The following is a 23501-nucleotide window of genomic DNA, read 5'->3' as shown; positions in this document are numbered from 1 at the left end:
GGGGCCCCTGCTCACCCACGAAAACCAATGCTTACTGGCCCGCACCTAACCCCTATCTGCAGACAGATTCTTCACCAGCATACTTTTTGTCTGCTAGTGTTGGTGGTTCTACTCCACGTTATCCGTTCCATGGCTCCACGAAGGAGAGGGAAGTACATGCTAGGTTACACAGCGCTATCAGCAAAGACCCACATCAAAGAAGGGGCCCCGAGAGGCTGGCTTACCATATGGTGGCTGAGTCAGGTTAAGGCATAAGAGGTGGTACGCTTTGGGACAGTCTTTTTTGTCACACATGACCAGCTCCCCACCATCTCCACATTGAAAACAGTAATCTTCATGCATCTGCTTTGGTTCTGCTTTGATTTTTCGCCTCTTCTGCTTTAACTTAGCATTTTTGGCCTTTTCTTCAGTCGTTGACACACATGTTGACTGGCAGGAAGAAGGATGAACACAATGTGTGAGACTCTACGTGGAAAGTGAGCTCCCAGAACCTGACACACTCACTTAAGTTCTCTTCAAGTCTGTTGTTCAATTACCTAAATCCACCAGGACGACTTATCCCATGACAGTACGGTGCTAAAAATAAGGCTACATTTTCACTGACTTTTTTTTTTCCCTTTTTTTTTTCCATTGACTTTTGAATCAGGTGCTTTGTTTTTTCAATTGCAAGGATACTGAGATATAATTCACATACCATACAACTCACCATTTTCAAGTGGCTGATTCAGTGGTTTTTGGTACAGTGTGAATTTTAAAGAAGATTCTGAACAGATGTTGATCACTTCAGATTCAATCAGAAATACAAACACATCTTCCGAACCTGACAGATCTTACTTAAGATTTGCTTCATTGGAAAGTCAGAGCATCTACACTCTGGTTAACATGACAGCTGTCCCGTGAAGTGAACCAGAGCCCCATTTGTTCACCGGCCTTTTCCTGAGATGGTCCCACACTTCAACAGCCCCACTCCTGACTCCCCACCAGCCTGGGGTGCTCCCTGCCCACCAACTGACCTTTGGCCGCACCCCCAGAAAGCCGCTACAGTTTTCTGCCCCACAGTGGCACTCCGTTCGGCCGTTGCCCAGACAATCCAGGTTATAATTAAATGTTAACTCCATCCCTACAATGGGAGACAAAATTATTCATACTCAAGTCCCAGGGAAGAAAAATGCTGTCAGACACACTCTCCTACTGACAAAAGAGACCTAATTCTGACCTGAAGGCCTTGCTGCAGACTGAGGTGGGCCAGGGGAAACAACAGAGGAAAAAATCCCCAGCCACCAAGAATTACGGCCAAAACACTCTGTAAAAGTTGTCACAGGCTTCTTACTGAAGTGGTCAAAAATTATGTAATGGAGACTAAGAATCTGAAATCTGTGCTAAAAAAAAAAAAAACAAAAACAACAACAAAAAAAAACACTGGTCTGGGTTCTGGTCTAGCTTTTCTAAAGCTAATTTACACGAATTTTTTTTTTAAAGATTTTATTTATTCATTCATAGAGACAGAGAGAGAGAGAGAGAGGCAGAGACACAGGCAGAGGGAGAAGCAGGTCCCATCCAGGAAGCCTGACGTGGGACTTGATCCACGGTCTCCAGGATCACGCCCTGGGCTGCAGGCGGCGCTAAACCGCTGCGCCACCGGGGCTGCCCTAATTTATACGAATTTCTGAACAGTAGGCCCACTGAATCGTGGTGACTGTGCGGCTCCAGTAATTCATGATTTAGAGTATGCTCTGAAGAGAGTTCACAGCGTAGATTCACTGTTTACACCGAAGACCCAAAGATTCGAACTGGGAGGCCCAAGCTTGCTTCTGGCTGATCCTGAACAGCCTGTGACGAGTTCCAGGACTGCAGTTGAATCTCACTGAGCTACAGCTCTTCCCTTTTTACCCATTTCCCTACCAACCTGGCAGAGAAGAAACTAAGTGTGACTGGTAAGATGCTGGATGGCTGAGGAAACATGGAAGCAATAACTGGCTTCGGAAGCTTTTTGTGTCTAATTTGAAACAGATCTTTCAACTAAAAAAAACCCAAACAAACAGAAATCCCCACAAACAAACCAAGAAACCAGCTGATGTTAACACAGTATGTTAATACTTTAAGTAGAAAACAAAAGCTTAAACATCTGGTTATATTGTGCAGACAGCAATAATTTGGAGAGGTCCTTCAGGAGGGTCCCGGACATATAGGATTCTGGAACGTCCTCCCCGAAAAAAAGGCTCTTACAAAACTCCCTTTTGCAGGACATGGATTTTCACTTTTTAATGGCAGGTAACAATTCCAAATATAATCCTATCTTATTTGAATAAATACTTGAGCATCGAACCTTGAAGAATGTCCTGTGCAGGGGAGGGGGGAGCAAGTAGCTTTTTTACCTGCAGGAATATCACAAAGGGCGAACAGTCCAACTCGAACATCTCCATTCACTGTCCACTTTTGTGTTTCACAGTTTGGATTACAACTGTGGTTCATAAAGCGAGAGTAATTTCCTTTGGGGCCAGCATCAATTATACGGTCCTTCAGAAAAAAAAAGAAATGAAAGGTACCCTTGACATGAAACTAAGTAAGAGCTTATCTCAGATACACCCAACTCTGTCGAGGGCCACAAGCAACAAACAGTGTTTCGCTACACTACTCCCACAATGCACGCTCTGCTCTCCGGGCTGGTGATTGAGTTCTCTATCTTATTTGATGAGCTTCAAGTCAAAGCAACTGAGATAAAATGCAATTTAGTTTTTTTTTTTTTTTTTTTTTAAGTTTGTCTCTACACATAGCCCACAGAATACTACTACTTAGAAGATGAACTGATCACAGGTGATGCCAGAGCGTGGAGTTCAGCCAGGCGCTTGGGCTGGGAACCACGGTGCTCTGCCATCAGCCCTCCTTTCCTGCTCTGTACAAGCAGCGAAACTAGTATGGGAGTAAATGGAAAAGAGCGTAGGCCATAAAGAGAGACAAGGAAATATGTACGGCTTTCCTCTGGGTGAAGATTTGGACCTTTGATTGATGGAAGGGCTCTAGCGTAGAACGTACTCTCCAGGAAGTCACCTGTTCCTTCCATTTTACTTATACTGATGTTCAGGACACAGTAAAAGGTTCACCATTTTGGTGGCCCCTGAATGCAAGTTCTGGTCATCTCAATGAGCCCTGGAAGACAGAGCCTCCCAAATGTCATCAAGATGGCTGGAGGGGCCCCTAACAGTGAGGAGTAGATCTAAAGGGCTATTCAGCTATCAGAAATAAATGGCATTTTCTGTTTATTAAATTGATGTTCATGAAAGTTGTAAAACTGTTAAACAATGCATATCAGTTCAAATAAACTTCTTGTAAGTGATTTCTAGTTCTTACTTATAATGATATTCTCTCAGTTTCGGGGAGAGCCTGGACCACGAGACATGGCCACTAGTCCTGGCCTTCACCAGACTGTGACAAGCTATCCAACAGACTGCTTGTCAGGGCTGGACCTCAGTCTGTTGTCCTCTGCAAGTCAGAGGACTGCTAAAGAAATGACACAAGGTAACAGATATATCAGACGTGTAGCAAATGGGACTTAGGAGCACACACAATGAATTGAGTAGTTTTACTGTCATTCTGCTTAGGACTACATCCATTTGTCCTAACTCAGACACGAAGTTCTAGTACACAGAAAAATTCAGTTAGAATTTTGGCTAAACCATAATTTTGTGGTGCTTTCTAACTTGAGAAACCGAGGGCCAGGTCTTTCAGTGACTAAGAAGAGCTGAGACGGAAAGCCCCGTGTGTCTGCCCTGTTCCTGGCCATCTGTCCACTCACAGCGCTGTCTCATATGCCATGTGCAAGGTTTCAATAATTAGCCTTTGTGTACTGTGCAATAATCACCACATTATAAGAACTATCATACTGGCTACTGCAAAGTGTTCTCATTCTCCTGAAAAAAACAATCAAATTAGAGGAAACTGCGTTTAAGACCATGACACAAAAACCAAAAATCCTTTTTTCTTACAAAATAAAATCAATTTTACCTTGGTAACAGTTAACATATAAAAATTAGTTACACTGTTCTCGTGGGCTCGCTTGATTCGCAATCTGCATTCTTCTTCATCAATTAATTCACCAACATATTCATTTACAAATTCGCCCTGCAGAGAAGCATGCAATATGTAAATATAAGACAAGGTACTCTCTTTGAAAGCATTCTTTAACACTATGTATGTAATCCAAGAGAAGTAACCAAAAAGAATCCTGGAAATCTAACTTTAACACTAGAAACAAATAGTAGTTGTCATTCACTGGCATTCAGGTAGCGAGTTTTCTGCTAGCAGTGTCTCACAAGGTGATAACTGGTCTTTTCTTGCTGACAATATGATTTTATTTTTTTATTTTTTGACAATATGATTTTATAGTCCAAGTGACATAATTATAGGAGCTGGAGAAATAGCTAACTCAAGTCTTTGAGGCTGTCTTACAACAGACTTTTACTAAGTTTGCAGCTGTGGAGTTCATGCCTATTAAAGAGCTGAATCTGAAACAAATGAATTCATTAAAAAAAAAAAACTTTTTATTCTAGAGTAATTCTACATATTCACAGGAGGTTGCAAAAATAGTGCAGAGAGGATCTGTGTATCTGTCACCTACTAATCCCCGATGGCAACATCTTAGAGAGCTATAGTACTATATTAAAACTAGAGAGCTGACATTGGTACAGTCTACAGATCTTATTCAGATTGCACCAGCGTTGTGTGTGTGTGTTAGTTCTATGGAATTTGGTCAGTTGTAGAATCAACTGTGTAACCACCACCACAGTTGAGATACAGAAGCATTCCAGCACCACACAGACCCCTTGTTCAGTCCTTTATAATCACACCCATCCTTCTTCTCTCCCCTAACCCATCCCATCCCTAACTTGTTCTCCATCGGCATTATTTTGTCATCTTGAGGATGTTCTATAAATGAAGTATACAGTACGTAATCTTTTGAGGTTGGCAAATTCTCTTAATTCTCTTGAGATCTGTCCGATTTGTTATGTGTCAATAGTCAAATCTGTTTTTTCCTGCTGAGTACTTGTTCACACTATGGATGTACTGTGGTTTAGCCTTTCACCCTACTGAGGAATGTCTGAATTGTTTTCATATTTTGGCTATTTCAAATGAAGCTGTTGTGAACATTCCGGTAAAAGTTTTTATGCAGACATAGGTTTTCATTTTTGTGGGATAAATGGCCAGGAGTACAATTTGTTGGGTCAAATGTGAGTTTGAGTTAATTTTTTAAGAAACTATTTTCCAGAGTATATGCACCATTTTGCATCCCCACCATACTTTCCCACTGTAGGAGAGACCCAGTTTCTCCACATTCTTGCCAGTAGCTGGCATTGCCAACTAGTTTTCATCCTGCTGTTCTCATAGGTGTGTGGTGATTAGCTTCTTCTATTTATTTATTTCTTAAAGATTTGAAAGAGAGAAAAAAAGAGTGCACATGCAGGGGTAGGGGGGGTAGAAGGAGAGAGAGAGAGAGAATCCCAAGCAGACTCCCTGTGGAGCATGGAGCCCAACACGGGGCTCAAATCTCAAAATGTCCAGATCAGGATCTTAACCAACAGCACCACTGGGGCGCCCCATAAATAGCTTCTTTTAAAATGAGGGTAAATACTCTATATTCAACATCTTAATATCTGGTATTTATAAATGCGGAGTCCATTAACCCTTTTACCTTGAAAACATGGCTGACTCAATCCAGGACAAGAGCATTATCTATAGAATTTTTCAGTCTTATAGGAAAAGAAATGTCTTGGGCAACAAAAATTTGCTTATTGTTTCACCAGACCTGTTCTTCCTCCCACCTTACCTCCTCCACCACACAAATTTTTACTAGCCCTCCTCATGGTTCTTCGAATCACAGAACTGATAGTAAATACCAATAATCTAAAGAGAAGTACCGTATATTCTGATTTGGGCAAATCGTTAAGAACATAGGCCAACATTCTTATGAATACTTAATCTTTTTCTATTGATAAAAACAAAAGATTGTCATTTCTGAAAATAAGAAAAAAGTTACGGGGCCACATTGGAAGGAACCCACCTAATGTCCCGGGCAACCCCGGGACTAACCCCCTTCCCTTGGCTGTTAGTGAGGTCAGTGGGCTCTGAGTCAGCTGCAAGGAGCTACACACTTGTTTCCACTGGGGAGTGGTCGCCCCAGAAGTTCACCTCTGGCTTTTACTCCCTCCTATTTTTACTGACCATACAAGCTATGACAAAGAATTAGGTTAGAAAAAGAAATACACAAATAAAAGAAAAAAATGGGTTTCATTGGTAACTGCAATACTATAACAGAACAGTTTATTTTCTCTGCTTTTTCCTTCCAGTTCTGTCTCACGAATGACAGAGGATGGTCTGCACACTGGTGTGCCATGCACTGTCACCTTCCCAGGCCTTTCCTCCATCAGCTGGGACATAGCTGATGAACAACTCGCACCATCATATGGGACCGTCACCTTCACTGGTAGACTTCCTCGCCACCCCCACCCCCCCGCCCCGCCCCGGTGTTACTATACTTATTTAACACCAGGTTAAATCCATAGAGCAGAACTGCAAACAAATAGGATGTATGTCATCTTTTCCACATCCTGGGATTCAAGGTAAGATTTCACTTGAAGAAATGGTTCTGTGTCTGTAAAAGCCTGAGTATCCTGTCTTAATGGCTTATATTTACTGTTCTATGAAAATGAGCCAATACAGGAAAGTTAAAGTGCTGATATCAAACAGAAGAGTGCTGTTTATCAAACATAAATTTGATACTATGGTAAATAAATAATCCTAGCTATTTTGCAAAAGAAATATTTCATATGTCCTAAAGGTGACAAACTTTAGCTTCAAAGAGTTGCTAACTGGACTCAAAACCATTAACTGTGGGGTGCCTGGCTGGCTCAGTCAGTAGAGCATGGGACTTTTGATTTCGGGGTTGTGAGTTTGAGCCCCACACTGGGTGGAGAGATCACTTAAAAAAATAAAATCTTCAAATAAACCCCCCCCCCCAAAAAAAAAACAAAAACAAAAATACCCATTAACTGTGAATTCAATTGTCAACAAAAATAACCAAGAAAAACATTTTAAAATGCTAGAAATCTGTCCTTAAGGACTACAGCAAAAAAGGAGGGTGTAATTCAGCATTTAATATATATTTTTAAAATTTTTGATAAGTTTCTTTTTTGGTTCTGGCACACATTTTCAGGAATCTGTTACGTGTGAAAAGAAGAGAACTGGCTGTGGACAATCAATTTCGTATTTGGCTCCTGTCCCCTCAATGTACCAAAAATCTTTTCCATGTTGCTACTAAGTCTTTATGATTTTCTATTTCAGGAATATATACTTCCAACTATTTTGTAAGAGACTGTCTTACATTAGCAATTTCTTAAGAGCTAATGGGCAGAATATCCTGGCTATACTTTCTTTTCTCTTGATTGTATCAATTAATAAATTAGAATATTTTATTTTTATTTATTTATTTATTTTAGAATACATTTTAAAATAAATGCAATTACTATTAAAAGATGTTAACATGATATTAAGCTGGATAGATTTCAGGATAGTCCCTAAAACTCCCATGAAGTCAGAGGCAAAAATTTGTATACGTGATATGCATGATATTAAAATAACATCAAAAATGTTACACTCTAGGGGCACCTGGCTGGCTCAGTTGGAAGTGATCTCGGGATCATGAGTTTGAGCCCCACGAAACAAAAAACACATGAAGCTCTCAGACCTACAAGTGCGAAGAGTAGAATTCTGCCAACAGCCATGTAATCTGGAAAGTGGATCATCCTTCTCCACTTAAGGCACAAGAATGAGAATCTAGCCCTGGGCAACATCTCAACTGAAACCTTGTGAGACCCTAAGTAGAGGGCTCAGCCATGCAGTGCCCGTCTCCTGACCCCCAGAAATTGTGAGAAAATAAAATGTGTGTCACATTTTAACTTCCTGAATTTGTAGTATTATTGTTAAGCAGCAACAGAAAATGAGCACACCAGGTTAGGTCAAGTCACTTCCCACTAAAATCTTCCAGAAGCCTCACTCCTGTGGCCTCTAAGGCTGCATGAGATCTAGCCCCGCGCCCCTTCCCTCTCCCATCTCCTACCTACCTACCATCCCCATCTCTTCCTCCTCCTCCAGGTGTCCTGGCTCTCCTCCTTTCCTGGAGCATGCTAAAGCTCTGTCCTTGCTTCCTCTTCAGTCTGAAATGTTATGCTCCCTTACATACCTGCATGGTTTTCTCCCTCATGTTCATGTCAAATGGCAACTCTTCAGCCCTCCTCAACCAAGCAGTTTAAAATAACAATCCCTGTCACCAGCCATCCCCCCCCCTTTTTTTTAATTTTAAAGATTATTTATGATAGACATAGAGAGAGAGAGAGGCAGAGACACAGGAAGAGGGAGAAGCAGGCCCATGCCCGGAGCCCGACGTGCGACTCAATCCCGGGACTCCAGGATCGCGCCCTGGGCCAAAGGCAGACGCTAAACCACTGAGCCACCCAGGGATCCCCCAGCCATCCCCTTTGATCACATTATTGTTCTTTGCACCATTTTAGTGGTATTCAACATTATATACCTGTTTATTGTCTGTCTCTAGCAGACTCACAAAGGTGTCTTGTTTACCACTGTTTTTCCAAATGCCCAGAGTAGTACCTGGCACACAAAGGCAACTTCACAAACACATGCTTAATGACTGAGTTTTACCTTAAGCAATATAACCTATAGAAATGGATGCCTGGAGGGGAGCCCAGCTGGCTCAGTCAGTTAAGCATCTGCCTTTGGCTCAGGTCATGATCTCAGGGTCCTGGAATGGGCTGCACGGGGCTCCCTGTTCAGCAAGGAGTCTGCTTCTCCCTCTCCTGCCTCTTGTCCTGCTCATGTTCTCTCTTTCTCAAATAAATGAAATTTTAAAAAAAAATGCACGCATGAAGATAGATGACCAAGAATGTTCATTACAGAATTAAATATATATGTAAATTTATTAGAAAATAGGTGAAATAAGTTATGGTACATTTTACTATAGGATACAATAGGACTGTTACAAAGAATGAGGAGGAATCTATGTATTGTCATGAAGGTGTATTTATGATATATGAAGTGGGACAAAATAATATGTATCATATTTATGATTTTAAAAACCCTATAAATATTGAATTTCAGAATATGTATTTAAATACATTTACATTTATAACTGTGTAGAAAAAGCTATAAAAGGCTACATGATACCCTCTTAACAATGGTCATCCTTGGTGAGGAGACCCCGGACTGAAGAAATGAGGAATTTTACTCTTTATTATCTTTTTTGTATTGTTTGATTCTCTTTCCTACATTATATGGTACTTTTTAATTGCAAAGGTGATTTTTATTTTATTTTATTTTTTTACAGGTGCAAAAATGTCAAGAATAGCTTTAAATGCCCACCAGACCTACCTTCTCTCAGTGAAAGCCTCTCTGTGGGCACTAGGTAAGCAGGGGGAAGAGTGGGAGTGCGGGTGGGCTGGGGACCTGGTTTTAAAATGCACACTGTTCAGGCCTGTCCCACATATTTCACTAAGACACTGTTTTTGGTAAGGATCCCAAGAGATTCCCAGGATCTCTGAAGTTTGAGGGCCACTGTTTAAACAGTAGGATTTTCATTTTTCTTTGAGGTATTCGCATTAAAAATTTTTTTACAAAGAGACTGCTTGGAGAACCTGCTTCAAAGTATAAGAATGCAGATAATTTATAAGTGTCAAAGACTTCAACTTTTGCCAGTTGCTTTTGCATATATAATATAATTTGAGACTGGCAGCAACCCTTTTAAATATGTAGAAGAGGGATTACCATGTGTGCTCAAGAGCGCAGATGAAACTGAGGCTTGGGTTGTTAGTGACTCGGTCAAAGAACTGCGATGTGGGCATGAAGTCCTGCAGTTTTTTGCTAGTTCCCATCCCATTACATTCTGACCTCTGCACTCTTTTGACTCTGCTAAACCTTTTACGCTCTTTTGCTTAAAGGGTAAAAAATATTTCAAATAGAATATGACCAATGTCCTTTCTCCTTTTTCTGACTGATCACAGGACACCCAAAGACTATGTATATTTTATTACTGCCTCTTCCTACCACTTCTGCTTTGCTCGAGAAGTGCCAAACTTTCACCTTGAGAAGTTTCAAAATTTTGCCTTGAATTCCTATGTATTTTATCCCTAAGAGAAGATGAAGCATCTGCTAAGAGGCACAGGCCCTGGTCTGTCTCACCACCCCCCAGGCCCTCACCCCATGTTACCTTCTTTTTTATTTTTTTTATTTTTTTTATTTTTTATTTTTATTTTTTCTTTTTTTTTCCCATGTTACCTTCTTAATGCTCCTTTTGGTTCTGAGGCCCCAGCCTCTTCGCTCTGTTTTGATGATTTCTGCATCAGGGTAGAGCCTCTTTGTAAAGCACTGGTTCTGGCAACGCTCTCCAGCAGGGCACACCTGCGGGTGGCACTCATACTGCAACATTCTATTCAGGCACTCTGACTCCAAGCCACAGGGGTTTTCATCAGCTGGCTTGCAGTTGCAGCGGGGAATCTCTGACAGGTCTGCAACATGGATCTGTACCTTTCCTATTACTTTGTTAGCCTATAAAACAAAGCCACAAAATAAGAGGAACATTAGATATATCCATGCAATTTCTGGCTCTGCTACTGCATTGTGGTACGACTCTGAGAAAGGCTCTTTATATCTTGACTTCCATTTCCCCATGAATAAACTAAGAATAAAATCGTCTCTCCTTAGTGGACAGAAATATCGAAGTCTGATGAAATTTCTCCCTTATTATCCTGTGTATTTCTTCTACTAGTTGATGAGAATTTCATAACTGAATACACCTGAGGGCTTTCTGGAAGAAGGGGAGCCAAACACTTATAGTCTCATTTGGCTGCACAGCCTGGTAGGGAAGACCAGGATTTCACACGGAACATGTTGCTCCTAGGTACGAGAGGGCTTGTCAAAGATCCCATAGCACAGCAGCCATGGCACTCATTTTATGCTTGTAACAAAAGCTCTCAGTTTGTTCTATAGAAGACTAGGTGATATCTGGCAAAAGTTTTCCTAAGTCAAAAAGTGCCTTCTAATGACTTAAGAGTGATGCATTTCCTCTTGCCTGTTAAATACTAATGTTTTCATGGGCAGAAACTCACTTTGATGTGTTTGTAAGGAGGAGGTTTTCTTGAGTTTTTTTCAATCTCTAGCGCTTCTCTGCTTTCTCTTTGTGCTTTCAATTCCTGGAAACGTTTTGCAGCTTCTTCCAGTGCTGCCAATAAGACCAAACAAAGTATATAAATACCGAAAAACAAACAAAAACTGTTAGGAGAGCAGTTTTACATTGCCTTCCCAATGCCCTAAATCTGGCCTGAGCTTTTTTTCTTTGAAATTTTGAAATTATTCTGGAAATGACTGTTTTCCACCAGGACAGGGTAACTGAAATAGGACATAACTCATTTATGGCTCAGTGCTGTACTCTGTGCAAGCTGCTGAAGAGGCCCTACTTCAATAATGAGACGCTTCCAAGTAAAGCAAAAACAAAAAACCAAAAAAACACACCAACCAACCACCCCACCCCACCTTTTTACGTTGTACTAGATTTAAATTCATTATACTCTTACCCAGAAAGCCAAACTTCCTGGAAACTTTTTGTAAAAACAGTTAAATCTCTTCTTGAGAAGCTTTTACTACTCTTCTGTGGCAAAGGGGCTTTGCTTAAGAAGGCTATTTCCAAAATAATCTCTATGTTTGTAGAAAGATCACTGAAGAAACTCCTTTCAACAGATGGCAGAGTCTACCATACTCAAATGTACTTTTCTAACTGGATAAAATGTGGCTCTAATGTGACTGGATACTTATGGATGCTGGATCATAACACCCGGTGAAAGTTCTCTAATACCAGAACCATGTCATACGTAAGTCAGAAGTCTTAGTTTTGAGCCACTGTAAACATCATACCACTTACCTTTTTTGAAGGTCTTGTTAATACTAGTCTGTCCCTCAGCAAAGCTTTTGTCTCCTTCAACATAAGGGAACACTCTGCCCTGGTGTACCCAGTAGTAGTCATGAGAACCAAAGAAGAACACTGGGAAATCCCCCAAGTCATGTTTAAGGCCCTGGATGTTCAGTGGCACAGACCTGGGATTGCAGATCTCTGCTGGCCACCATCTGAAAACAGAAGTGATTTTAGATCAAGAGAATGGACAAATCATACTGTTCTTACCATGGCTAGCAAGAGGCGGGGTGGGAGAAAAAGGTTTTGTCCTTTGCAATTTTCATTCAGATTCTAAGGATACAAAATACCTTGTTTATCTTTAATCCTGCTCAAACCACATATCATTTAAAAACATGCTGATTAGTGAATTAATGAGACAGTGAATACAGACTAAGCAAACTATACTCGAAGCACCCAACCTAGTTTTTTCTTTAAAAATTAATACTTGAGGGCAGCCCGGGTGGCTCAGCAATTTAGCGCCTGCCTTGGGCTGGGGGCGTGATCCTGGGGTCCATATCAGGTTCCCTGAGGGAGCCTGCTTCTCCCTCTGCTTGTGTCTCTCTGCCTCTCTCTGTCTCTCATTAATAAATAAATAAAATCTTTTAAAAAATTAATATTTGATATAAAGGAATATATATCACAAGCATACAAGTTAAAAAGCATAACAAAATAACAATGAACTTGCTACCCAATTTAAGAATTAGAATTTACAAAAAGAAAAAGAATTAACAATTTACCAGTACAATTCCAAACCTAATGTCAATCCTAGAAAAGTTCTGTGTTCCTCCAAATTTGACATTCTTAATACTAAAATTGTCTTTCAAGGTATAAAAGTTTATTTCTAGTAGTCAAGGGAATCCTTTGAGAATAAACCGATGCTATTGTGAAGAACGACCACTTCCATTCAAATACACATCATCTTCTCTCTAATCAACCAGGGTAAGTACTTTTGGTCAAATGTACTAGGTTTATGTTAGTATGTATTTCAGAATCTAATTCATCTTACATCATAATAATGTGGGATGTGGGGTGGAATGAAAACATAGTTGTTTCATGCACAGACTGAATCACTACATTAAATAATCAGTGTAGTACATCTGATAGTTTTCAACAACTGGGCAAGTTAGACATTGAAAGGTTAAGTTTTTGGTAGTTTATAAAGAATCAGTATGAAGAGTAAATATACAAAAATTTAAATTTTTTCAGTCTTTTACAGATGCCTGATAAAACCATTTACTTAATGAATAATTATATTATTCAAAAGATAAACAAGGCATGATTACACTTCAGATTTATAGTACAGAACTTGAACATGTTTCATCTCAAAGGTACTCTACAGTATATCTTAAAAATTAATTAAAAACATAGGCAAGAGGGGGATCCCTGGATGGCGCAGCAGTTTGGCGCCTGCCTTTGGCCCAGGGCGTGATCCTGGAGACCTGGGATCGAATCCCACATCGAGCTCCCGGTGCTTGGAGCCTGCTTCTCCCTCTGCCTATGTCTCTGCCTCTCTCTCTCTCTCTCTCTCTCTCTCTCTGTGACTATCATAAAAAAAAAAAAAAAAAAAAACATAGGCAATAGGTACTCAGTTGGGTAGCTCAGTCAGTTAAGCATCTGACTCTTGATTTCGGCTCAGGTCGTGATCTCAGGATCATGACATCGAGCCCTGAGTCATGTTCTACACTGGGTGTGGAGCCTGCTTGAGATTCTTTTTCCCTCTGCCCCTACCCTCTCACCCCCAGCTTATGTACCTCTCTATAAGAGACAGAGAGACAGAGAGAGAGAAGAAAAAAATGTAGGCAAGAGTCTGTGCTCAAATTGTTAAAATAAAACACTATTTTTGTAATCAGAATTTTAAGAAGTGGTTATTTCTAAATCATTTTGAGGTATTAAGTATGCACACAATTAACTACATTCATTGGGTCACTCAGGAAGGGGTCCATTTTCTGCCAGGGGTTGTTCCAGGGCCTCCTCATTTCCCCCAGGAGGCTTCATATATCTCCCAGGTAACCAGTTACTGAAAAGAAACAGCTTCATGTGAATCTGCTGGGCCTGACTAGAAGAAAATATATTATGAATTAGTTCATAGATGGGAGTCTTTGCAAAATATATAAAAAGAATCTGACCTGTGTATAAAATCTCACTGAGCTGTGAACCCCAATGAGAGCATGGCTTTGGACTTTTAAAAAATGTAATGTGATTAAAATTTAAGTATTAAAATTAAATCAAAGATATTTTCATATTCATAACTTTTTATAAAGGAAATATGCAATGTACAGCATAGTGACCACAGTGTGTAATACTGGGTTGTATAAATGAAAGCTGCCAAGTGAGTAGATCTTAAAAGTTCTTATCACAAGAAAAAAAAATTCTGTAACTATGTGTGCTGCAGATGTTAACTAGACTTGTTGTGGTGATCATTTCACAACATATATACAAATAATGAATGAACCCAAAATTAATATGTCAGTTATATCTAAAAAACAAAAACAAAAAACAAACCCAAAAAAGAAATTTTAAAAAGTAGATATAAAAATAAAATAAATAAAAATTAAAAAGTAGATATTCTGAAATTTATGTGAAAATCTGAAGGCTTCTTACATTATTTTAGATATTTCTTATCCAGAAATGTCTTACCTCTTGTCAAACTTGCAACTCTTCCCATCCCAGAAAGATTTTTAATTACAAAAAGCAGTGTGTGTTTCTTTTAAAAATTAAAACAATGCAGAAATGTATAAGAGAAAAATAGAAAATGCCTCCCTTTTCATCTTATGCCTCATACATTAACATTAGATATATTTCTTTCTGGGTATGAAAAACATATCTAGATCTATAATTTTTTTAAAACTTTAGACACATGGAAAGATAATGCATATGCTGTCTAACATGCCTTCTAAATTCAACTATATACCGTGAATATCATCTCATATACTATAGAGATCAGCATTATCCTCTTATGGATCTGGATACACTGTTATTTATTTGACAAATCCCTCACTGACTGGGCATTTGGGTTATTTCAAATTTTTGCAATTAAAAATAATACTGCAATGAAAACCTTTATAAATATACTTTTGCCTACCTGTCCAATTTTTTTTCCTTAAATTCCTCGAAGAGGAAGTGCTAAGTCAAAGGGTAGACAGTCTTAATATGCAATGCCAGACTGCTCTATGGGGGGGGAGGGCACTCCTTTCTGTATGCCTTCTCTAGCCAAAAAATTGTCTTATATCTTTGCCAATCTGTTGATTGAAAAAAAAAAAAACAAAAAAACTCTTATTTTTTAACATATAGTTATTTTTAGTGAGGCTCAGCATTTTTTATGAGTTTATTTTCTATTTGCTATTCTTTGGCAAACCGGCTCTCCTTTACTCCTGTTCTAGGTAAGGTATTTGTCTTTTATTGTTAGAAGTGCAAACACTTTAGTTTGGTTTGACATTTGCCTTTTAAAACTTTGTATCTTTTGCCAGATAATATAAAATTGTTTATGTATTTAACTGCCAAATTTTGGGGTGGGGGAGGGACTTCAAGGTTTTCTATCATATGTTAAAAAAAAAAATAGTGTGTGTGGGGGACTGCTTCTCAACCTCAAGGCCCCTTATTTCAGCTAAAGACAAAATTTTTCAAGTTAAATAGGTAAGCAAGCAACATATTTAAAACAGACAAATGACATAGCTATTGCTAAAAAATTACAGTATGTTTGAAATTCTATAGAAATATATTTAACTCGGTATTCTAATTGAAAAGCAGACCCTATTGTGCTCTCTTGAATAGTATCTGTTTTCTTAGTAAAATGATAAACATATATGCCTGTAAAATGTACAGTTTTTAAAATATATCACTAACCTTGCTCAGTGAAGGTTGGTTAAGGACAGGCTTCTTAGAAGGAGAAAGTTTTAGGAAAATAATGGCAATCACACATACTTCTTATGCTATTCTCTTAAGAACTAAAAGCTTTTTTTTTTTTAAGTAAAGATTTTATATATTTATTCATGAAAGACACACATAGAGGCAGAGATACAGAGAGAGAAGCAGGCTCCATGCAGGGAGACCGATGTGGGACTTGATCTAGGGATTCCAGGATCACGCCCTGGGCTGAAGGCAGGCGCTTATCCGCTAAGCCACCCAGGTGCCTCTAAAACCTTTTAATGAAATAATTTCTCTTTAAATCCTAAAGAGCTCTCTCCTTGCAATTGGTTTAAAGCTTCAAACAAGGAACTAAAATGGGCAAAGAGAACTATTCCGGCCAGGATATAAAATCTTGATTTCATTAGAAATCAATATAAATGTATTAGGACACAAAGAAAACATCTTCCCTACTACCTACATTAAGACTTTTTATTCCAAAATCGAGTAGTACATAGTTCATTAGTATAATTTTCAAAACATAGAAACAAGCCAACCAACCAATCCAAAAAATAATTCCAACAACTAACCTTCCCAATCCTCTAAAAACCAATTCAAAATAGGTTTCTTTTCTCTTTCTTTTTTTAAGGAAATAGCTCTGTGCTGTTCTACCTATCTCCTAGCCAGTTTGTATACAGATTATGAACCTGTGTCTGAACAATGATTGAATACTTCCTCTTTGTCCTTGGAAAAACTTGCCTGTAATTTCCCAATTTGACCCAAACAATCTGCTTGTAATGTAGTTTCTTGCCAGCTTTACAGTCATTACAATTCCAGCAGCCTTCTGGCATTTCTATGCTTAGGCATTCCGGGTGGAATGAAGCTGGGCACGATTCACAGCAGAGCAATCTTCCACCTTGAAACAAATAAACAGTCTTAATAACTAAGAAAAGAGGAAAGAGAAAAAGAAAGAGAAAAGAGAAAGTTATTTTTTAAGTGCATTAACTTTGATTCAAATTGGGGAAAGTAAAGGGACTGAGTCAGGTTTATAGTGATGGATTAAAATAGAAAGCAAATGAACAGATTTAGTTACTTCAGTCCCTTTCCAGGGCTGCAGTGGCCAGAGACTCAAAGCTTTTGAGTACTATGAAAAACATTTCTGTAGTCTTTTTACCCCTCTAAAATGTTTAGCAGGCAGCAAAACTCTTAACAGATAACAAAACAGATGCATAAAATCTTTAGACTGAGTAGATTTGAAAACAGATTTTCAAAGAAATATGTAGCAACTTACTTTCTTTTCTCCTTGAGAGCTAAGAAAGAAAGCAATGGTCATCTTTGTATTTTAATCCAATGCCACAGTTAACTAAATCCCTTTATAATAAAATTAGCAAGAATGAAAATAGCCAATAGGTTGACCAGTACTTTTTTCTTTCCATAAAAGAATGCAAAAAAAAAAAAAAAAAGCGAAGGATTTTACTTTCCCAAATTGGTGACTACATTATCATTTCCCTTTCCAGTAAAAATAAAGAAAGTCAAACAGGCTATACAGCAGTGGTTTGCAACTTTTTCATCACCAAGGATCCCCTTTCCCTTCCTCAGGGAACCATGTTTTTGAATATTTTATCCAAAAAAACCCTTCCTCAAACCAAAAAAAAAAAAAAAAACCCCAAAACAAAACAAAACAAAACAAAAAACAGAATCAAAACCCCTGTTAAAGATAACGATTTATACTGTTTTTATTAACCAGAGAAATATATGATTGCCAATTGAGCTTCTGGTCCCAATAATGAAACTAGTCTTATATTAAGTTGTTCAAATCATAGCCAAATACAAAGAAATGTATGCAGCCTTATTTTGTGCAAATGTGTATGTGATTCTGTTAGATTTTCTGAAATATTACACATAGTTCAAAAATTGTTTACATAAGTTTTTCTGACTTCATATTGAGAGAACCACTGCTTTATAGCATAAAACTAAGTAAATGTCACTGTAGAATGAAGTACCACATACAAGGAGATCCCTCTCCAAGTTCCCTAGGAAAATCCTCTCCTTTGAAATACACAAAATGATCTCTGGATTAAGACCAAAACAAGTGCAGCAAACAAAACAAAAGAATATTTTTAAATGCAAAGAAATAAAAGAGATTTGGGGGGAGATTAGGTATTTCTAATAGGTATTTCAATAAGTCATAAAGAAGGATGTTAATTACTAAAGATGAAATATAATAAAGACATTTACTGCAAGCAAAAATGAATTCTATTGGAAAATCAGGTCTATAATCCACGAATGTACTGATATTTAAAATCTCATAAGCAAAAGGTTAAGAGCCTCTACACAACTTTATGAAATCACAGCTCCAACCTTTTGAGGTTTGCTATCAATGTTCCAGAAAATCTTTTCTTCCTGTAGACTTTAAAATTTCTAACTGATTAACATAAAAACAAAAACAAAATCTATATACAATCAGTGATGAAATAAATTACTATATTTCCTCTGCTTAAAAGCTTTTGCTTTAATCAGTAAGATTTTTGCCTTTGCAGATCTCAGTATGGATTCATTGTTCCAATTCTCCAATCTGCAGATTAGCTGCCTGAGTGCTCTTAGCCTATGTAGGGAATTCTGTAAGTTTCAAGTAAAATGAGATAACTGACTTCTCCATCAGAAAGGAATGACTGGCAGGGGGAGCAGTCTTTGCAAACAACTGTAAAGGACATTATTATTCGAGCCAATGTGGAAAAGTCAGCCTGGCCATTTTTAATGTAATGGAATACTCCTTAATTTTAAGTCTTATTTCAGAGGAAATACAGACCCAGAATCGTCAGTGAAAATAATCACAATTTTTTGACAAAAAATACACAAGAAAAATAGAAAAATGAAAATATGAACAATCCACCTTGGTGCTATACAAGAAAACTGCCTTAGGATGCAAGAAGAGGTAAGATATGGTTCAAGCTAAGCAAACAGAGGGCTCAAAATAATTTCAATTCATGTCAAGGTCAATACTGAGTACTGAAAACAAAGTAAGAAACAATTGAATTAATCTAATTTTATAAAGGTGCCAGTAGGAAATAAGGCATTTCCTAAAATGAATACCTCGGGTAGTCTCATTTTATTGCATTATGGAGTCAGTCAGGCGCCTCTGTCCATCTTTGTTTTCAAAGTAGGTGGTATTACACCAGTCAGGTGACATCATCTGACTTCAGTTGAAAACAAACAAACAAGCAAGCCAACAAACAAGCCAATACTCTCTCCAACCTACTTCTCCAGAGGTTCTAGTCACCCTGCTTAGTTAGTTGTATTTTCTTTTGGTCATGAGTTGCCACTTCAGATGTTTGACAAGGAGCAAAAACATATTAAGCAGGCAACAACAAAAAAAAAAAAAAAAAAAAAGGAAAAAATACCTTATTTCAAATATGCCCAGTATATTAAGTATGGATTAGTTTTCCTTTAAACATTCTGAACCTGGCCCCCAGATCATAATGGGAATGTATACAGGGAAGGGCCTTTACCTTCCAGGTTATTCATTTTATCTTCTGGGACAATAACTCCCCAAATAATATAGTACTGTTAAATTACTTTTTCTGTTTATTACAAGTAGGCTATGTAAAGCTAAATACAACGTATGACTTTCTTCTATAGATTAAATTAATTGGGAGAATATAAATATACACTTAGCTCTTGGTTCTCTGTGAATAAATTATCCATAAGCAATTTTTCATCTGAGCTGGGCTGTGCCTTTCAATATCCAATATTTGGGTTAATCTTCCCAGCTGCCCACTGTCTCCTAAGAGAAGGGCAACTAATTTTCATAGCATCTTAACAGAAACATTTAAGAAACAAAAGGATAACATGTATCTTAAAATCAAAATTTTAAGCATCAGCATCTTTGTTTCCCTCTTTTAATAACCTACCCTGGTTTTTTAGTTGAAAGTTCATAACGATTTATATCATGTCTATTCTTTTCTGATGTGAATGGTAGTTCTATGTCAGGCAGAAAAGAAAGAGCCTTTAGAGTATCTTTCTATATTAAGCAAAATCCTAGCTTGCAATTTTAATAATCCACAGATATATGGAATGTGTGAGAATTTACTTAAAGAGAAAAGTATAAAAATTTGCAATAATGGAATTATTTTAAGCCCTTTTTAATAATGTTGCAGCCATATGAAGACACAGTGACAACCACCAAGGTAGAATTTACCAAAAGTAACAGATGGTGTTTGACAGGCATACATTTCCCCCCTTCATTTAAAGAGAGAAAAAAAAAAAAAAGGAAATGCAAAAATAAAAGCAAGAGATAAACTATTTTGATTATTACCTTTCTCACATTTCTTTTTGGAAGCTGACGAAGAAGGAATCATAGGTAATTTCATCAACTCTGCACGATTTGATTCATTCAGTAGGTAGTGGGACTTATAGGCATATGAACTGAACATGGGGTCTGAATGGTCCTGAACTATCAGCCCTATACGAAACAAACAGAAAGAGATGAGCTGCAATGAAACTACCCATGATTCCATGAGGGAAAAAAAATAAACCAACACCTATTATGTAGCTGTGCTATAAATTGCATGTGGGGGAGAGAATATGAAGAAAAATAATAACCTGACAGAAAACTCTTGCCAGAGTTATTAAAGAGAGTTTGTACTACTCGGTGCCTTATCCCATAAAAACCGACACACCCAGAAGAAAACTGCAAGTTAATTCGGAGATGTAAACGGCATTTGACGTTGTACTTAAAACCCCATATGAAAGACAAAGCTATATTCCCTAATATTTAGAAGTACTAAGATCACAATCCAAAGAACAAAATGACATGTTACTTAAGAGTAAATAAGAATTATTTTATAACATGGTAGAGACACTGATCTACCTTCAATGTATCAAGTAGTACCAGAAGGCAGAACTGAGTCTCTCCTCTTCTCTAGTCATATCTTGAGCTATACACAAATTCTAGCTTTCTCTGCCAGACAATGAAGCTATTCTCTATCAATATAAATACATGGTTTTAGGGCACCTAGGTGGCTCAGTGGTTGAAGGTCTGCGTTTGCCTCAGGTCATGACCCCGGGGTCCTAGGATTGAGTCCCACATCTGGCTCCCCATGGAGAGCCTACTTCTCCTCTGCCTATGTCTCTGCCTCTCTCTCTGTGTCTCTCATGAATAAATAGAAATCTTTAATTAAAAAAATATATATATGGCTTTTTAATAAAGATTTTATTTATTTATTCATAGAGACAGAGAGAGAGAGAGAGAGAGAGAGGCAGAGGGAGAAGTAGGCATCATACAGAGAGCCCGACGTGGGACTCGATCCAGGGTCCCCAGGATCATGCCCTGGGCTGCAGGCAGTGCTAAACCGCTGCGCCACCGGGGCTGCCCTAAATATGTGGCTTTGAATTTGTTAAACTTCACTAAGGTAATGCAAACAATTTACATGTTTTTCCCTGCCATGATATAAAGTGATTACTAACCTAAGGGTTTATAAAGACGGTTCTTCTGACCTACCAATCCAGTTATCCTGTTTGGAGGGAAATAGAAGATCTGCTCTAACCCACTTGTGACAGCCACTTCTCTTCTCCCTCCCATCTCATTCCCTCTTTGCTGACTTCACTATAGGCTACTCCTAAACCTAGGGAAGTGTGAGGCCAGGGAACATTTCTAGACATCTACTAGATAGTTTACAATGATCTGTACTTTATAATAAGGATCATGACAGGGATCCCTGGGTGGTGCAGTGGTTTAGCGCCTGCCTTTGGCCCAGGGCGCGATCCTGGAGACCCGGGATCAAATCCCACGTCGGGCTCCCAGTGCATGGAGCCTGCTTCTCCCTCTGCCTATGTCTCTGCCTCTCTCTCTCTCTCTCTCTCTCTCTGTGACTATCATAAATAAAAAAAAAAAAAAAAAAAAGGATCATGACAGCAGTTACATCATTTTGAGAAGAGGCAAGACTTTTGTTTTTAAAGGGGTTACCATTTACTTTTTGCCATGGGTGTTATCTTCATTTGGTGCTACCCTACACTGAGAAAGATTCAAGAAACATCTCCTACCTGGAGGAGAGAATGGAACTTAAAATTGCTAATTTGTAATAGCATAAAAATCTAACAAAAGTTACATAATGTCAAATGAATTTCATACATTTAATAGAAAGAAGCAGTGTAGTGTAAAAAACAGGGGGTTTGAAATGAGAAAGATTAGGTACAAAGGTTAGTCCATCTATTTAACAACTTTTGTGACCTTCAGGTAAATGATATAATCTGTGCTTCAGTGTTCCCAACCATATAAAATGGGGAAAATAACTCCTTAAGGCAACTGTTGATAATTCACTCAGATAGTGTATCTAAGTAGAGTTTGATTTACAGACACACAAAAAATTTGCTATTATTAAAATTAAAAAAAAGCCCTAATCTATCCTCTCCATTATAAATTACCATTACAAAGAAAGGCAGAGAATGTTAAGTAACTTTTATTTTACAATACCTCCCCCCTCCCTTCTACCCCCACCCACCCAGATGGAAGGAAACCCTATATAATATATACTACACTGAAATATGACTGAACATTTTCTGTGGCATCACAAGATTCAGGGGAGGACCAATGTTCCTCTAAATCTTGAAACATTTCTAAAAACATTTCTAGATATTCAGTCCTTAAGAATGAGCTGAATAATTTTAAATAACCAATAACCATGAACTAAGAGAAAAATCCTTTGTAAGGCCCATATTAGGCAAGAAACAAAAGCAAAACAAAGTTTTCTAATACTAAAACATACTCAATCTAAGCCTCCTTCTTTATGCGTGGATTTATTATAATAAATAAATTATACCTTTTTAAGGTCTCTTAAAAAAAAGGAGACCTCTGTAAAAACTGATGAGAGAACACATAATATTTACTTGTGTAAACTATTGACTTAAGGCTTAAATCCCAATTTCTGATCTAGTTAGAATAAATTTCTGTAAAATGCTGGAAAGGAAAATGAAAGTGTTTACTGCATAAAGTTTGAGTTAAAATATTTGGGAATTAAATAATCTTGATCACACAGGTATTTAAATACAGTCTATCTTTCAGATATCTGTCAAATTGGTAAGATACAAATACAGATCCTGTAAAACATGAGTTTTCCCTCATTTCCATTATTTCAATCTTTTAATCAAGGCATCTAAGTTAAACTTAAAATGGTTAGAGTCTCTATAAAACTGGATTCCTTGATAATGGGTCATTTTCTGCTTATCTTACATTGAAAATACCTGTTTTAGAAGTTTCCCAATTGCTGAATGAAAAGAAAGTAGTGGTTAATATACTGATGGTACTTGATTCAGAATGTACTCCATTTAAGCCAACATGATAGTTATTAACTTGACATTTAAAATGTTGGCTCAGGGGTGCGTGGGTGGCTCAGTCAGTTAAGAGTCCGCCTTCGGCTCAGGTCATGATCTCAGGGCCCTGAGATCCAGCCCTATGTCAGGCTCCTTGTTTAGCAGGGAGTCTGCTTCTCCCTCTCCCTCTGCCCCTTCCCCCGACTTGCACGTGAGCACTCAATATCAAATAAGTAAATAAAATCTTAAAAAAAAAAAAGTTGGCTCAGTTTACACACTCTAGTGCACGCGCGCGCACACACACACACACACACACCCTTCCTAGTAAAAGCGAGTAACATTA

At 38.1% G+C, this 23501-nt stretch overlaps 1 protein-coding gene across 5 annotated transcripts in view; it reads right to left on the bottom strand.

Moving 5' to 3' along the window:
- Positions 1–23501, bottom strand: part of NSD3 (nuclear receptor binding SET domain protein 3) — a 120379-nt gene that overhangs the window by 6125 nt on the left and 90753 nt on the right. Inside the window, exons 15-23 of one of the 5 annotated variants that reach the window (XM_072763512.1) lie at positions 20166–20312; positions 16610–16793; positions 11978–12180; positions 11169–11281; positions 10339–10608; positions 4003–4119; positions 2376–2517; positions 1014–1120; positions 225–429 (exon numbers count right to left, since the gene is read on the bottom strand). In XM_072763512.1, coding sequence (XP_072619613.1) covers positions 225–429; positions 1014–1120; positions 2376–2517; positions 4003–4119; positions 10339–10608; positions 11169–11281; positions 11978–12180; positions 16610–16793; positions 20166–20312 — 1488 coding nt within the window. The remainder of the gene's footprint in view (positions 1–224; positions 430–1013; positions 1121–2375; positions 2518–4002; positions 4120–10338; positions 10609–11168; positions 11282–11977; positions 12181–16609; positions 16794–20165; positions 20313–23501) is intronic. The other 4 variants (XM_072763513.1, XM_025993611.2, XM_025993612.2 and 1 more) reach the window with 4 other exon arrangements.

This window comes from Vulpes vulpes, chromosome 7 (genome assembly GCF_048418805.1).
Source record: "Vulpes vulpes isolate BD-2025 chromosome 7, VulVul3, whole genome shotgun sequence".
NCBI lineage: Eukaryota > Metazoa > Chordata > Mammalia > Carnivora > Canidae > Vulpes > Vulpes vulpes.
The sequence above is the reverse complement of the archived record's forward strand: the minus strand, read 5'-3'. Positions and strand labels throughout refer to the sequence as shown.